Source organism: Eptesicus fuscus, chromosome 17 (genome assembly GCF_027574615.1).
Source record: "Eptesicus fuscus isolate TK198812 chromosome 17, DD_ASM_mEF_20220401, whole genome shotgun sequence".
NCBI lineage: Eukaryota > Metazoa > Chordata > Mammalia > Chiroptera > Vespertilionidae > Eptesicus > Eptesicus fuscus.
This window is the reverse complement of record NC_072489.1, coordinates 33,262,000-33,278,283: the sequence shown is the minus strand read 5'-3', so window position 1 is coordinate 33,278,283 and position 16,284 is coordinate 33,262,000. Positions and strand designations below refer to the sequence as shown.

The following is a 16,284-nucleotide window of genomic DNA, read 5'->3' as shown; positions in this document are numbered from 1 at the left end:
TGCCTCCTTGGGTCAACTCTCACCATATGGTTGGTTGATGGTGATCTCTTGGGCCGTTTTTGTATATCTCAAATGTCTAGATACATACTATTCAGTGGATTATTGGAAACAACTTAGAATGAATGTGACAGTATTTTTATTCTTCCGGTTGAAGAAACCAAATTTTCATCCCACAATAGTTAACATACCAGAATTTCTGATTTGACAAGCTTTGTGTGTTTGAAAATAAATAGGCAATGAACACAATGACCTCTGTGAATTTTCCCTTCACCTTTCTTTCTTGCTATAATTGCTACAAATGTCACCAAACTATTTTGTGCAAATCATGTGTATAGGTCGGAGAATTCATCTGCTTAAGAGCCAAAAGGATTGGGCAGGAAAGCTTCTTAATTGCCTTTCTGTGGTTTCTATAAACACTTGAATTAAATTCCCCAAGAATATTTTTGGGATCCCAAAGGGCAAGGTTCACGCACTGCGGGGGATTTGCTTTAGGAACCACCCACTGGGCTTGGAATGCACCAGTGGTGGAGCTCCAGGCCGGGTTGAGACAGGCACCGGGCATTAGTCATGGGGTCAGCATATCTGTCTGTTGCTCAGAAAGGACAGTTGGGAGCTGGATTGCTGGTATTTTAGGCACTATTTTTTTTTTTATAGTTGAGTTTAAAATAGATAAAGCCCAATTATAATTGCTCTTTCCCCTCCTGGCTAATGTCCTTCTTGTGGAATGCACCACCACCACCCCCCACCCCCCGCAGCACAAATATATTAATAGTTCAGAGAGAAAGAATATAGGATTATTTTTTTTCCATGAGAGAATGTTCATTTAACTCTGAGAATTTTTATTTTCCCAATTGAAGACTTGGAAACCGTTCACTCTCCCTAGTCAAATATGTATAGGTGAAAATCTTCAACTATGGAAATTAAAAACTGATGACCTAATGCTAACAGTAAATCCAGTGACTTTAACTTAAATATTGGATACCAAGCCTACCAGGAACTCTGTTTATATGTCAAGGGTATTTGGAAGTTCCTTCTGTCCCCGGATATTTTAAGCCTTTCCTGATGGAACCATGGAGTCTTTAAAGGATTATGTAAACCTTATTCTTGACCTTGAATAAAATCGCACAACCTTTAACAAATGACTCCAAGTAATAAATCTTAGCGTAAAAGTCAAACAGATTGAGTTCATTTTGGCCACCTGGCATCTGATTTTTTCTTTATACATCTGGAGAATCTGGGCAGAATAGCCTTCTCCTGCAGATTTTAAATGGCCAGATAGTTGATTTTCTACTTCTCCTTGCAGCTGGGATAGCCATAGTTAAAATAAAGGAAAATTGAGTTGTGGTGCAGAAATTCTAATGACACAAACTTTAGTTTTGAGCATTCGGTGGTTGTGGATGCGTTTTCATGTCATTCAAGATATGTGATATTTGGGGTTCATCCCTAAAAGCTTATCCTTGAATCTTGTTCTTGAAATCAATTGGTTCTGTGAACCAATAGCCTTTTAATAAATCCCTTTTCTGCTTAATCAACCAATATTAGCTTCTACTACTTGCACATAATACTAACAATAGCAGAAACCCCCCAAAACAACCCCCCCCCAAAAAAACAAAACCCTGCTAAAATAACAGCTAACCCTAATTGAGTTGGGCACTGTGCTAAGTGCTTTGCATGTATTAACTTATTTAATCTTCTCAATATGGTTGGTTGATGGTATGTGGATGATACTACTTACTTTCCATTTATAGGTGAGGATTCCAAGCACATAATGTGCCCAGATTTGTACAAGCAGTAAGTGACAAAGACAATTTTTTGAATCCTGAGTCCATGCTTGTAGTCATGACAATATTTTTCTCTTGTTTTTATATTAACCCTATATGTTCATTGTACAGATGAGGAAACTGAGTTCAGAGAAATTACGTGAGTTGCCTGAAGTCACACTGGTTTAATTTATTGCAGACAACACTAGAACAAAGCTCCTAAAATTCTTGATCTCATAAACTTTGTAGCATATATACTGTTCAGAAGTCATGCTGGCTTTCACACTCACCAGCCTCATAGTTCTGCATGTTGTGTGTTACACCTACTTTTTGGTTGAACATGAAGACCGGATGGTTTGTTGTCCCCCATAAAGGAGTTCATTCATAAACTGGAAGGACATTAATGAATGAACCCTCATTCAGTCTGGTTGCTTTTTTACCCCCATGAGTAGTAATTTTAGTTCCTTTAATGGTTCTTTGGGAATTTTATATTCTAAATCTGTAATCATCTTTATGGTTCTCTTTGGTTCTTTGATTTTTGTTTTTTTTTCCTTGCCCAGAGGGAAGAAACTGTGTATCTTCCCTTCCTAATTTGCTTTCAGGTGTTCTATCCATTTTCCAGTGACTATGAATTTCTTTCTGCTCCTGTTCTCTCAGGTGCTGGGTGATATACCCAGACCAGGTGGCATTTCTAGCCTTCATAAGCATGCCGGTCACCAGGGCCATACTCAGAACAGTGGTTCTAAGGCAAACTCATGGGGACTGTTCTCGAAGTGGGTGTTGATGCATTGAGAATGTCTCTCTGGACTCTAATCTATTGCAGTTCATGAATTGACAGTGTGCTTTCCGTTATTGGATTGTAAGAATAAATACAAATCCCTATTAGACATTATTTGTATGACTTTTCATCTGCATACCACCTATATATTCATTATATGATAGGGTTCAAGGCAAGTCTAAAAGACCTTAAATAAGATGTTCCAAAAGGAGTCTTAGATGTGATTTTTACCTTGGTTCTGCTTATGACATTTTTGTTGCCTGAGGACAGTGGACAGGGCTATAGGGAATATACATTTATAATAGATAACTTTCTATCTTGTGTATTTAGTTTGTTCACTTTCATATTCTGTTAAGATCACTGACTTAATGCTAGTAAATCTATTTTAGACTGGGAATTTTTAGAAAGCAGAGTTTATTTAACTTATATACTGTGGAAGTGGACATCAACCTTAATAGTCTTTTTTTCCTACAATATTTGCAAGGCATATGCACTATGGGTGCCAGTGATTGCAAAGATTTTGTGAGGGTGTTAGGAGACAGACTTTGATACCATATTAAAATGTGGGAAAATGTTTATTCTATGTTTTGTGAGTTAGTCAATAGGATCCTTAAATATTATAGAGATTTAAAAAAATCAGTGTATCTCTAATTGCATATCGAAATAGCACCTATTTCATTAACTACTTAAAGAAACACATGCAGAAAAGAAAATATATATCATTCTTATAAGTAGAGTATCAGTATAATTTCCCATAAATAGAAGGTAATAATAAAAGCAGTTACAAAACATGGAAATCATTACATTTTAGCTAGACATTGTTGTCTACTAAAAGCTGAGCCCCAGTCCTGCTCTCTATGTTGAAAAAGCTTAGCAGAGGCTAGAGAAGTATTTAAGGCATACCTCCAGCCACGGACTTTCCTCATCTGAGCATTTGAAACAATTAAAAGTGGAATACTGCCCTGACTGGTTTGGCTCAGTGGATAGAGCATAGGCCTGCGGACTGAAGGGTCCAGGTTCCATTCATGTCAAGGGCATGTACCTTGGTTGCGGGCACATCCCCGGTAGGGGGTGTGCAGGAGGCAGCTGATCAACGTTTCTCTCTCATCGATGTTTCTAACTCTGTCCCTCTCCCTTCTTCTCTGTAAAAAAATCAATAAAATTTATTTTAAAAAGTGGAATACTTTCTCAGTATGAAATTCAAAGTTATTTAATGCTGTGTAACCTCCTTGCCGCTTTCTCCAGGCACCTCTGAAACAGTGTTAAAAAAGATCCGAGTTGAAGTCCTTGCACATTCTTAATTGTGTGGCTCTGTGATGTCACTTTCCCCCTCCTTAGTCTATGTTAGAAAGCTGTCTTTGCATCTCACAGTGGTAAGCTTTTAGGTTCTGAAGATGAAGACTCACTTATTTTTGGTTGCTGCTCTATATTAAACAAAGAAGTAACACTAAAAAATCCTGAAGTTGCTTTAAGCAAAGTCTGAAGCGCAGAAGAGCTGTCCATGCTTTTGTGTTTTTTTGAGTCCCGAAGTCCACACTGATTTTTAGGCTGATCAAGTAGAAAACCTCATGTGCTTCTAGTTTTGGGGGAACCTCATAGTTGGCAAAGATTTTGAACTTTGTTTTGAAGACATCGTATAAAACCAGCTGTCTATTTAGGCTATTCGAGGAGAAGTCCATTGCAGTTGAAAAATAGCTCCTGGGAGGTATTTCTGTTTCTTGGGATGCTGCAGTTCCCATCACATGCCAGGCACACACGTTTCCACAAAAGCATGCACAGGCCTGTTCCTTCATGTGGAGTCTTCCACACCAGGCGGTGGCATTTCCGGCTCATAGAAGCAACGCTTCTTAAGAGCTTTAAAACCAAGTTGGCCTGTGGGTGGCTGGAGTGATAAGTTTAGGGAAACACATGCCTTTGATGATTTGCTCATGCCATCCTGTTCTCATGCTTAGTCCACCTATTTAAAGAATTGGTATTCCTACACTCGGTGAATGACCTAAGTCCTTGGATAGCAGGGACATGGGCAGGTGGTGAGAACAGGCAATAGAAGAAAATGTGGGTCCCAGGAGCTATATTTTACCATGAAGTCAAATTCCTATTTCTGTCCCCAGGATTTTTGGGTAGTGGTTGGAAAAGAATGTCGATGCCACAGTGTTTTTCCATCTGCCTCATCCTGAGCTAATCTAGATAAAGCCGATTGTAAACACGGAGGTCCTAGGTTACATGTTTTTATTGCCTTACTTGTAGGGGGGGGGGGGGATTGCAATTTGAGAAATGCCTACATAAAATTACTAAAGTACCAAACTAGAGAGATGGGGGATTTAACTTAATTTGGGGTACCCTTAGAAGAGGGGAGTGTATCCTAATTGGATTTATGTCTATCTAGCACCACCTTTTGTACCTATGACTTGCACATATTCATTGAGGAATTGAACACATTAGAATAAAATAATGTGGTTGCATGGAAACTCCATTTAAAAGAACATGCATAGAAAGCAAAATTTGAGGGGTAGAAATTAAAGACTAGGAATTTTGTTCCTAGTTTGAGGGAATGGAGGCTAATGGCCAATTCAAAAAGGAAGAGAAAGATGAAGCCCACTTATTTATCTGCTGTGAGTCTTAATGATCTTTGAACTTAAGACATACTGTCTTCACTGCTCAAAGGTGTTGTGCATTTTACAAACATTTTGGTTAAGCAGTAATAAGAAATTTTCTTTAAAAACTGTGGATTAGCTTCTAACATAGAGTAATAGATTAAGGTTTAGAACTGTGGTCAGCTAACTTTTTCTGAAAAAGGCCAGCAAGTTGACATTTTAGGCTTTCAAAAAAATAGCCCTTTTAAAATGTGAAAAACATTCAGAGCCTGCAGTCACTACAAAAACAAACTGTAGCCACATTTAAATCTTGGGTCATTGTTTGCAGACCTCTGGTTTATGTCTCCTTTGAATTGTATAAAAATGGAGCTATTCTAACTCCGAAATAAACTATGTTCAAACATAAAGAATGAGAAAGAATAGCCTAATGAACCTGGTACCTATTCAACTATAGTAATACAGTGTTATTTGTTAAAATTTCCCATTTTTTCTTCTCTCTTTAATTTTTTTTTTTACTTTATGAGATTTTTCCCTTATAAAGAATAATCCACGTCATTATAGAAAGTTTAGAAAATAACATTCTTATATATAATGGTTGTCATTTTTTTAGCACTTTTAATTAAAAAATTATCTTAAAAGAGAAGAAAAGACATTTGGAAAAAAAGAGTATCAAACAAGAAAAACTTACTCCAAATCAGAGATTTACATTTTATTTTTCAATAATTTTTACTGTGTGAATAACTTCTTAAAATATTATTTGGAAGTTTATATAAATTTTACATTCTGATTTTGAAGTAAACATTAAAATTTAGATATTTCTCCATGTCTTTGTTTGAAATCAGTTTTACATGGCTGTATAATTTGAAAATATAAGGATTTTATGTAACTAGTAATATTTTATTGGACATTCAGAATATGTTTCATTTTTAAACATCATAAATTTCACTATCATGAACATCCTTATTGTCTAAATATATATCCTCATACTGTAGATCAGAGTATGGTCAGGTTTAAGCCCCTAAGTAGAAAGGTAGCGCCCACATCTGTATTACACAGTTAAAGCAGCCTATGTTGCCATTTTAAATGTTGGATAAATTAATCCTCATTGCAACTACTTTAAATGCATCATGTCAAGGCCTAACATCCATGCATTGTGTTCAATAGTAGGGACTAAGGAAACAAAACAGAAAAACAAAAAATGATTAAGTTTACCAAGGACAACCATTGGATTAAGAAAACAATAGCGGCATGGAGGGACCTGGAGGGTATTATGCTAAGCAAAATGAAGCCAGTCAGAGAAAGACAAGTATCACATGATTTCACTCCTATGTGGAATCTAATGAACAAAATAAACTGATGAACAAAATAAATCCAGAAACATAGAAGCATGGAACAGACTGTTGAATCTCAGTGAGAAGGTGGGGGTGGGGCGGGAAGAGATTAACCAAATAATTTATATGCATGTATGCATAACCCATGGACACATACAATAGTGTGATGAGAGAAGGTGGGGAAGAGGAGGGATTAGGGGTGAGATGGAGGGGGCCAATGGGAAAAAAAAGGGGACATCTGTAATACTTTCAGTTATAAAAATAAAGAAATTAAAGTTTAAAGCTACAAATTGCAAAAGCAATGCAAAATAAGTAATGCATATTTGGTATTTTAAAAACTCCAATTATGATAAATTTGATGTAGTACATTCATAGTCTGATATAAATTAATGACATTTAATGTATCTGAAAGCTAAAATTAAAGTTTAACAATTCTTTTAAAAAGAAAGCAATGGCACTATCATCCTGACAAAAAATTATTGTGTTGAATTATTTTTTAGAAAATAGATTGTCAATAGGGTAATGGAGAAACAGTGCTAATACACACCATATTTTAAATAATTTAAAATTATAAGTTTTCTGAGTCTACTTTAAAAATATATTCAGACTATTTCAGGATGTTGTTTATTAAACATATATTTAGCTTTAGTAGTAGTAGATTTATAGTTTAAACTGACCCCACACTGGGTGGAAAGTTTTCTGAAAATACATCTATAAAAAATCTATTTGTGCCCTGACCGGTGTGGCTCAGCTTTTGTCGCATGCACTGAAAGGTCACCGGGTTGATTCCTGGTCTGGGCCTATGACCAGATTATTTAGTTTGGTCCCCTCAGGTTACATTTGTTGGCAACTGATCAATATTTCTCTCTCTCTCCCTTCCTCTCTCTCTAACATCAATAAAAGGTATAAAACATATAACATTTGCCTAGTTGTTTTTTTTTAATTGAATTTATTGGGGTGAGATTGGTTCACCAAAGTATACAAATTTCAACTGTACAACTCAATAAAACATCATCTGCACTGTGAATTTGTGCACCCATCACCCCAAGCAAAGTCCCTTTCCATCCCCACTTCCCCCCTTTTCCCATCTCCACCTAGTCCTTACTCCCCTTTCCCTTTGCCTAGTTTTTATGAGAAGATTTCAGATGGAAGGAGCATCGCCTGTCACAGAGTGTTTGACCCACATCATTGATGTCTTTGTGAGGAAAGGATCAGCACAATGTGATTTTTTTTTTCTTTGACTCTCCAAGAAATATATACTAGTTTTAGAAAATCTGGGAAGTACAGTTCAGAGTTAAAAGGTAGGGAAAGAGAGCACTACACATAATCCCATTGCCTGGAGACAAAGACTTTTTACAAGTTAGCACTGCAGCACTCTTACTTCCAAAATATTTCTATGCGGCATAAGGCAAGCTATGAAGTTGAAAGCTAACTTGTCAACATCACATTTTTATTTTAAGATTTTTTTTTACTGACTTTTTCTTCTTCTTCTTTTCTTCTTTTTTTTTGAGAGGGAGAGTGAGAGAAATGCCAATGTGAGAATGAAACATCCATTGCTGCCTCCTGCATGCCCCCTACTGGGGATCAAGTCTGCAGCCTTGCCATGTGCCCTGACCAGGAATTGAGCAGGCAACCTTCCGGTGCAGGGGAAGACTCCCAACCAACTGAGCCATGCTGGCCAGGGTCACACAATTTGTATCAATATTTATTAAATGTCTACTAGGGAATTGCGTTATTTTACTCTCTGAAGTAATTTTCAGCTATCATTGTCCACAATGATCCAATTATTTAAAGATGATATCACAACGTATATTTTTAAACAAGTAGGTATTGTTGTATCAGACTGGTTCATGTTATTAAGTAACCTGCAAAATTCTATTTTTGACAGCTGTATTTGTCTTGCTAGTGATAAGCGAGCACAAATTAATCACCCTCTTGGTTTTTTTTTAATTCTTGTTTTGCAAGTATTCAACATTCAATATCAGACTGTAATGTAAATCTTTCAAACCCTAGCTTAGTGAATACCATAAAATTTGAAAAGATCATTTTATGGGTATGCTCCTTGAATTGGCTTAAGATGTTTATTTTCATTTTTGTACAGAGATTTTTTTTTTTAAAGTAAACCTGATGTTGCCCCCCTTTTTTGATAATATTAATCTTTACTCCAATCCAGAGTAGGAAGAATGAAATATAGAGAAGGCTAAAAGATATTTTCTAAATTACAAAGAGGTTGAGGCTGCGTTTCAATACCTGTTCGTTTCCTCTTCCAATCAGTGCAGTTTGTTGACTAATAATTAGGCTGAGCAGATATTAGAATCACAAAATCATGGCTTATGGAGTGGGGGTTTGGCCCAGCCAGTCTGGTGGGAAATTAAGATCTGGAGTGGTTAAAGGACATGTTTAAGACCACATTATTTGGATGTGTGCTAGAGACCAGTCTCTGTCAGTCTCTGATTTGAAGTTTTGGGTGGTTTTCAATACTTTGCAGCCAAAAATAGCAGAGACTTTTCAGTTTGTTAAAAATGATTGAACTAGGCCTTCAGCACCCTAAAGCAAGGGGGGTGGAGTGGGGAGTAGGGGATGCTTGAAGGGGTTAATGGGAAAAAAGAAGACATACGTAATACTTTCAACAATAAAGAATTATTTAAAAAATGATTGAACCAAGTTATGTGCATACTTACATCTTGAATAGAAGATTTAGATCTAGATAACTAGGTATTAGAATGTTAGCTTTCTACATTCTTGGAGAATTTCTGATCTAATAGTCATTCTGCCAACAAATAAGTATTATTTAAAGTGAATCATGTTACAAGGGTTTAGGCTCAACAAAATACTTTTATAATACCCTAACAGGCTCACCTCTAAAATTGCAACTTTAAAGCAAACATTATAGCAGCTCTTAGTTTTGTAAATCTGGTCAGAAATGTGGGCCAGTAGCACTGGAATTATAGCCTTTAAACCTTGGACAAGTTGCCTAACCTCCTTGTGCCTTGTTTTCCTTATCTGGAAATTGAAGACGATCAATTGGTGTTAAGGATTAACTGAATTAATATACATGAAGCAGTTAGAATATGTGTCCAATAAATGTTGACTATTATTTTGTTATTGTTATTAATGTGTGATCTAAATCCTTATTAACATTTTCTCAATGTAATTGAATATATGTATAAGATCAAAGTAATATACAGATTGACCCTGTATTTTTAGGGGTATTTTATTTGAAAACATTTAAAATGATAAAGCCTTTTCCTTTATAATGCAGATGCTCTTTTTTGTTTTTTTATACCTCACCCGAGGCTATTTTTCCCCATTGATTTTTAGAGAGAGTGGAAGGGGGGGGGGGGGGGGAGAGGGAGAGAGAGAGAAAGGAGAGAAAGAGAAACATTGATGTGAGAGAGACACGGATTGTTTGTCTCCCACACGCACCCTGACTGGGGAGTGGGGATTGAACCTGCAATCCAGGTACTTGCCCTTGACCTGGCCGATGTGCTAATCATTGAGCATTGCCAGCCAGGGCTGTAATGCAGATGTTCTGATATAATATTAGGTTTGTAAAATGATCTCCAGGGCTGCTTGAGTCTTTAAAAAAAAAATAGTGTTATTTGTAAGCTTTTTACATAGCTGTAATAATGTTAGAATTTTCTGTCCTGCAGACTGTTTTAAATGATCACATAATGACTGAGTACAAGTTCATTTGTAACAGAATATTCAGATAAAGGGGGTCTCCTTTGGCCTCTGGTTTGGATAGGAAGCCAGGTCACTGGACCACTGAACAGGGCAAAGATGTAGAGAAAACTATTTAACTGTTTTTCATTCTTAACTGAACACCCCATGGCCTCCTTCTATGCTGCAGTTTATAAATGAAATTGAAGAGTTTGAGAGGAATTTTTGGAGCTTATTCAAAGATAATAAAAAGGTAATATGTAAATTGACCAAATGGCAGAATGACTGGTTGCTATGATACACACTGACCACCAGGGGGGCAGGTGTTCAACACAGGAGCTGTCCTCCTGGTGGTCAGTGTGCTTCCACAGGGGGAGCGCTGCTCAGCCAGAAGCCGGGCTGATGGCTGGCGAGCACAGCGGTGGTGGTGGGAGCCTCTCCTGCCTCCGTGGCATCGCTAAGGACCCCTTGGGGGGATGTCCAACTGCCGGCTTAGGCCCGCTTTCCCCGGGAAGCGGGCCTAAGCCGGCAGTAGGGTATCCCCCAAGGGGTCCTGGACTGCAAGAGGGCTCAGGCCAGGCTGAGGGCCCCCTCACCCCCTAGTGCATGAATGTCGTGCACCGGGCCTCTAGTTCAAAGATATTTGGAGACCACTGCTGGTATGTTGTGAAGCCTAGTTACCACTAACTGGAAGGAATTGCAAGGTGATATTCAACTTACCTAAGGCAGGGGAGAGGGGTCTGAGAGCTTGGTGGGTATTCTCTGCTTCTGGGCACACACTGCTGGAGGGTCTAACTGCCTGCTGAGTTAACTCCTGGTGGGCGGAGGGCTGGCCTGCTGCTGTGATTTTGGCGAGAAGGAGAGCTGGGTCCTTGTGTCATTCACACTTCTGGAGTTTGCTGGGTCAGAGTGTGTGTGTTTCCAGGGACTGGAGTTTGGCCATATGTTGGAATCTGGGGTTGTTTTCCATCTCCAAGAGAGCTGCTTAGAGTTTCTAAAGCTCTGCAGCAGGAGGCTGAGGCTTAGGACAGTGGCCAGCCAGAGGGGAGTGTAGCCAGGTGAGAGATCCCCAACCTTGGAATTAAGAATGTCTCTGGGGATCCTATAAAGTATTCCAAGAGCTTTATATGCCTGCCAGGCCCAGAGAGCCCAATGTCAGTATCAGTCAAGTTCAGAACTTTTCTGTCCTTTCCCCTTTGCTTTCATCCCTCTCTTCTGCTTCGGCTCTGAGTCAGGAATTATAGTTAGCAAACTGGTGTGGCAAACAGAAAAGAAATCGCACCCCACCTCAACATCCTTGGGAAAGGGAAGTGGCTGTAACTTTGAATAAAGTTGTTGTTTTTTATACTGGACTAGACCTAGTTATTTAGCAGAGATTCTTTTATTACCCGAAAGTTGCCAGGAAAGGAATGAGACGTGCCTCGAGTTTTATCTGGGGGAAAAGGAAGCACCAGAGACCAGAATAAAATTAAATGGACAATTTATATTGTTTTAGGATTATTTCTCATAAAAGTCTGCTTGTTGAAGGTACTGATTATATATTCAGACCTTACTTATTAATTTCCTTCCTTTTATACATTTAGGTTTGATTGCTGAGGCATTGTAAATAATGTCAGACTAGCCTTATATACATTTCTATCATTATGTTTTGGATCATTAGAGATTTGCTTCCAGAAGGGGAATACTCATATATCAATATTGGCAAGTTGCTTTTCAAAAGGGTTCAGATGCTCTCCACTACTGTCTTTGCATGAATGTTTCAGATACAAAGAAGTTTAAAAAAAATACTGACTTAAGAACAGTATTTGATTTTATAACATCTATGGAAGGGTTGACTATAAAAGGAGACAATCCCCACTATTCAACTGTACTAATCAGATGTTAAAAAATTATTCTGAGGGTATCTGTTTTGTAGACTGTAAACTCTATGGAATTTTCTCTATGAATTATAAAATACCACTTTATGTGGGAGAAGTCTGCACAAAAATGTTTCAATCAGTCATTAATTTTAAAGTACATTAAATTTGGAGATAAAAACATCTAGACTAATTTGTTTTAAGTATTAAAAAACGAACAGCTCTTTCCAGCCGGCGCCAAGCCATGGATTGCCATGATCTCACCAGGCATGAGCTCCTGTGAATATACTTTCAATACACTGAGATGTGCAGGCAAGGGGCAAGGTCAAGGAGCTGCGCCCCAACCGTGGGCCCCGTGCGGAGCAGTCAACTCAAATGGAGACACAAGAGAGAGAAGCAGGTTCTCGCAGGTTCCTGATGGCAGGCAATTTTCCTTTTCCTTTTTTATATGTTTCTTGCTTCTCTTTATTAGTTTATACCCAACTGCTCACATCTCTAAGGACTGTAACATATTTTGCATTTTTTTAAACTTTATACAATTGGTGTCAACACTGTGTATATCTTATATGGTTTTCTTAATTTTATTCCACCAATTTTTGTTTTTTGACTTTCATTCTAGTGGTCTAGGTTATTCATTTTCAGGCTACGGTTTTATACTTACTACATACATTTACCAGAATTTATGACTCCTCCTTCTGATGAGCAGTTTGCTGTCCTTACCAGCTGATTGTTACTTAGACATGCTTTGGTAAATGCCACGTACTGTTGCATCAGAGCCAGGGCAGCTGGGAGAGGATCGGTGACATGGGGCACTACTACTTTCCTTTTCCTCAACTGTAGTCCTGAAGGGAGCCAGGATGGGAGGAGGGACCTTTTAACCATCCGTCTCCTTTCTGCTTACAGCTCCTGTACCCTGGGGAGGGCCTGGGACCTAGTGAGCATCACTGAACCAGACAGAGGTGGAGTCTTGCACACATAACTGCAGGTGTGGATTTGGCCTCGAGGTAGAGGACAGAATCAGCACCACCCAGAGTTGCAGTGGTGTCCTTAGTCCCAGAGGGCTCAGACACACCCTACGCCCTGCCCCCATGCCACCCAACAGGATATTTTCCCTCTTGCTTTATTGTTAGACACAATGTATAAACACAAAACAGAAAACAGCAGGGATCCTCTTGGATCTTAAAAAACAGCAAGGAAGGAAGAAGTTCCAGAATTTTTTTTAAAGTACAAGACATATTAGTGCCCAGGCCAAGGGTGTGGATGGCAGACCATAGTCAACAGAGCTGGACTAGAGGCTCATTCCCTCTCCCCAGAGCCTGGCCAACCCCAGGGAGCCCTCCACCAGCGGCCAGTGCATACAGGCAGAATGCTGACCAAGGGAACCCTTTGCCACAATGAGCCTTCCCCACTCGGGGATAAGGGCCACAGGTGCTCTGTCAGTTACAGTCTGCTCAAGCCATGTTGAAAGATTCTGTGGGAACACTGACAGGACAGCACTTGGCTTGCTAGACAGGAAAGGATCTGATGGGCAACACCAGTTTGGTCTTGAAAAAATGAGTAGAAGTGTCCCAGATAGACTGAGGGATCAAGCATGGAGTAGAGACCGTTTGGGGATCAGAGGACTCTAGATTCAGTGCCATGGAGCGTGACTTATCTAAATGGTAATGTGCCACTGAAAGGTTTTTGAGCCCTGGCTGGTTTTGCTCAGTGGTTAGAGTATAGGCCTGTGGACTGAAGGGTCATGGGTTTGATCTCTAGTCAAGGGCATGTACCTCGGTTGCAGGTTTGATCCCTCACCCTGGGACACGGGTGAGAGGCAACCGATGGATGTCTCTCTTACATAGATATTTCTCTCTCCCCTCCTTCCTTCCACTCTATCTAAAAAAATCAATGGAAAAAAATATCCATGGTGAGGATTAAAAATAATAAAATAAAATATGTTTTCGGCCTCTGAGCCACACAGTCAAATGTGTTTTAGAAAGGCCTCAGTCAGAGATGTGTAGGGAGCAGGGGGCACATGGGCTCCTGCAGAAACTCTGGGAAGAGGGGGGTTGAACAGACTAAGTCATGGCCTCTAAGCCTTGGTTACTTCATTTGTAAAATAGGATATTCTCTACTTCATGGTGAGAGAATATGTGCATTTGAGGTACCATTAAATAACCAAATATAAGACCTGGATTTAGAAGTTCAGCTGAATCAGATGTTGGACAGAAATGGTACTGGCTTTGAGGTCTTCAAAGCTTCCAGATATCCAACCTTTCCCTCATCTATAAAACGTGGCCATTAATCTCCACCTCACAGAATTGAAAAGATTAAATGAAAGAATGTTCCTAGCTCAGGCCTGATCTGGAATACCATCTGAATCCCTAACTGGTTTCCTGTTTGAATTCTGGATGCCCAGTGACCCATTCTCCTCAACCAGCCAGAGGAATCCTTATAAGTTATTCCCTGCTTGGGACCCTCTAATAACATTCCTTTGCACAAAGGATAAATCCTGAATGCCCTTAGGTGGCATGGTAGGCCCTGCCCAGTCAGCTCCTCTCTACTGGTCTAGTGGAAATGCAATTTAGCAGGACAGTTTGGAGGCTAAGAACCCAGCTTGTGACTGCAGATCCTTAAGTGAGATGTTTACCCTCTTTGTGCTTTCTGTGAAATGAGGATAATACTGGTATAGAATTACTATGAATATTGAGTTAATATACATATAGCAGTAAGCACAGTGTCTCACATTTAATAAGTGCTAGCTAGCTATTTAAGCACCTAAGGACAATTATTTTTGTTTTATTCTGTATCCACAATGTCTAGAATATTGAGTAAGTATATAACATATATTTTTGAATGAATGAAACTTTGAAAAGTCTACCATGAAATAATATATTCTGAAATCTTAAGCCTAACTAAATACTTCTCATTAGGATGAAGAATTAGAAACAACGTTGGGCATTATTTTATCTAGAACAAAACATGCCAGGACTTATAAGATTAATTGAAAACTAAATATAGTACATTTTGCGATAATCTGACAAAGGACCATGTAATAGGACACTGTTGACTATTTTATTGTTATCCACATAGACATTGGGACTTATAACAACACACGAATTGGATTAAGTTGGAAAATTATGTGGGTGTGAACGACAATTGAATCGCTGAGAATTACAATACTTTGCCTTACTGTAAAAAGAGGAACATTATTTCTTCAAATAAGATCATTTACGTTTAATACTAGCTTGCTTTTTAAGGTAGCAAAAGCTCTCTAAAGGAGGTTATCATAAAGTTAATTATATACAGGTAATTCTTAACATCTATGAATAGACAATTTAGGATTTTTAAAAAAATGATGAACATGGAGAAAAATTGTTATATTGTCCTAAACTATTGAGTAGATGTTAAGAGAAATAACTGGAATAGTTAGGCTGACCAGACAGTCAGTTCTTCAATCCCACACCTAGAAGTCCTTCTACATTTGCAATGATCTCTCTGGAAACTAAGGTTAGTGCCTAAGTAGTCTGTTTTCTGATGATTCTTGAAACACTGGTCTGGTTCTACTTCACCGACAGCTTTGGGTGGCAAATTCCAGCTGCCTTTTCATATACTAATACTCCCTTTAAAAACTGTGATCGTCTCTATGACTGTGGACACTGATTCTGCTTTCAAATGATAAGTTGAGTTGATAACCCAGTATAGAGAGAATACCACCTGCAGGGTCACCTACAAAACTGAAATGATGCAACTTCCTCCCCCACCTAAAGAGTTATATGACTGACTGTTCCCATTTTGCATCTCGGGACCACTCATATTCCCACTGCGAGTAAATGTCTCAGCACTGAATTCTGTGGGTCTCAGCAGACGTCATAAGAAGTTCCTACCTGGACCAGGCTATATCCTGTGCGCTGGACCAGTGCGCGAAGGGCTGCTTCCTTCTGGGTGCCGCTCAATCCATCCCCGGATTTGTGATTTGATTCCATTGAGAGTGATTATCAGCAAAAAATCAGGTTAATTAGGGTTGCTCACTGAAACCAAATTTAAGATAAATTAAGTAAATTGCTGTTGCCAAGTCCAAACTTGTCCTTCTCATGAAGGACATATTTAGGAAACATTCTCTGCAAATGAGACATCAGGTTAGAGCAACTAACAGCCACAAACAAACAAGGCCAGTTACATATCCTCATTAAGGAAGAGATTTTAAAAAATGTTCAATTTTAGCTGAAATTTAAAAGTAAAAAAATGAGTAGTATCCCGTCTCCAATTAGAATGCAGATCAGTAATTCTCAATTCAGTGACCTGCGGTTGTCACCAAAT

The 16,284-nt window shown here is 38.7% G+C and overlaps 1 protein-coding gene across 2 annotated transcripts in view; it reads right to left on the bottom strand.

Annotated features, from left to right (window-relative positions):
• A1CF (APOBEC1 complementation factor) overlaps positions 1–15,950 on the bottom strand; it is a 48,744-nt gene extending 32,794 nt beyond the window's left edge. For both annotated transcript variants that reach the window (XM_008152953.3, XM_008152954.3), the window contains exon 1: positions 15,852–15,950. In XM_008152953.3, the coding sequence (XP_008151175.1) occupies positions 15,852–15,950 (99 nt within the window). The remainder of the gene's footprint in view (positions 1–15,851) is intronic.
• Between the last annotated feature and the right edge of the window lie 334 nt (positions 15,951–16,284).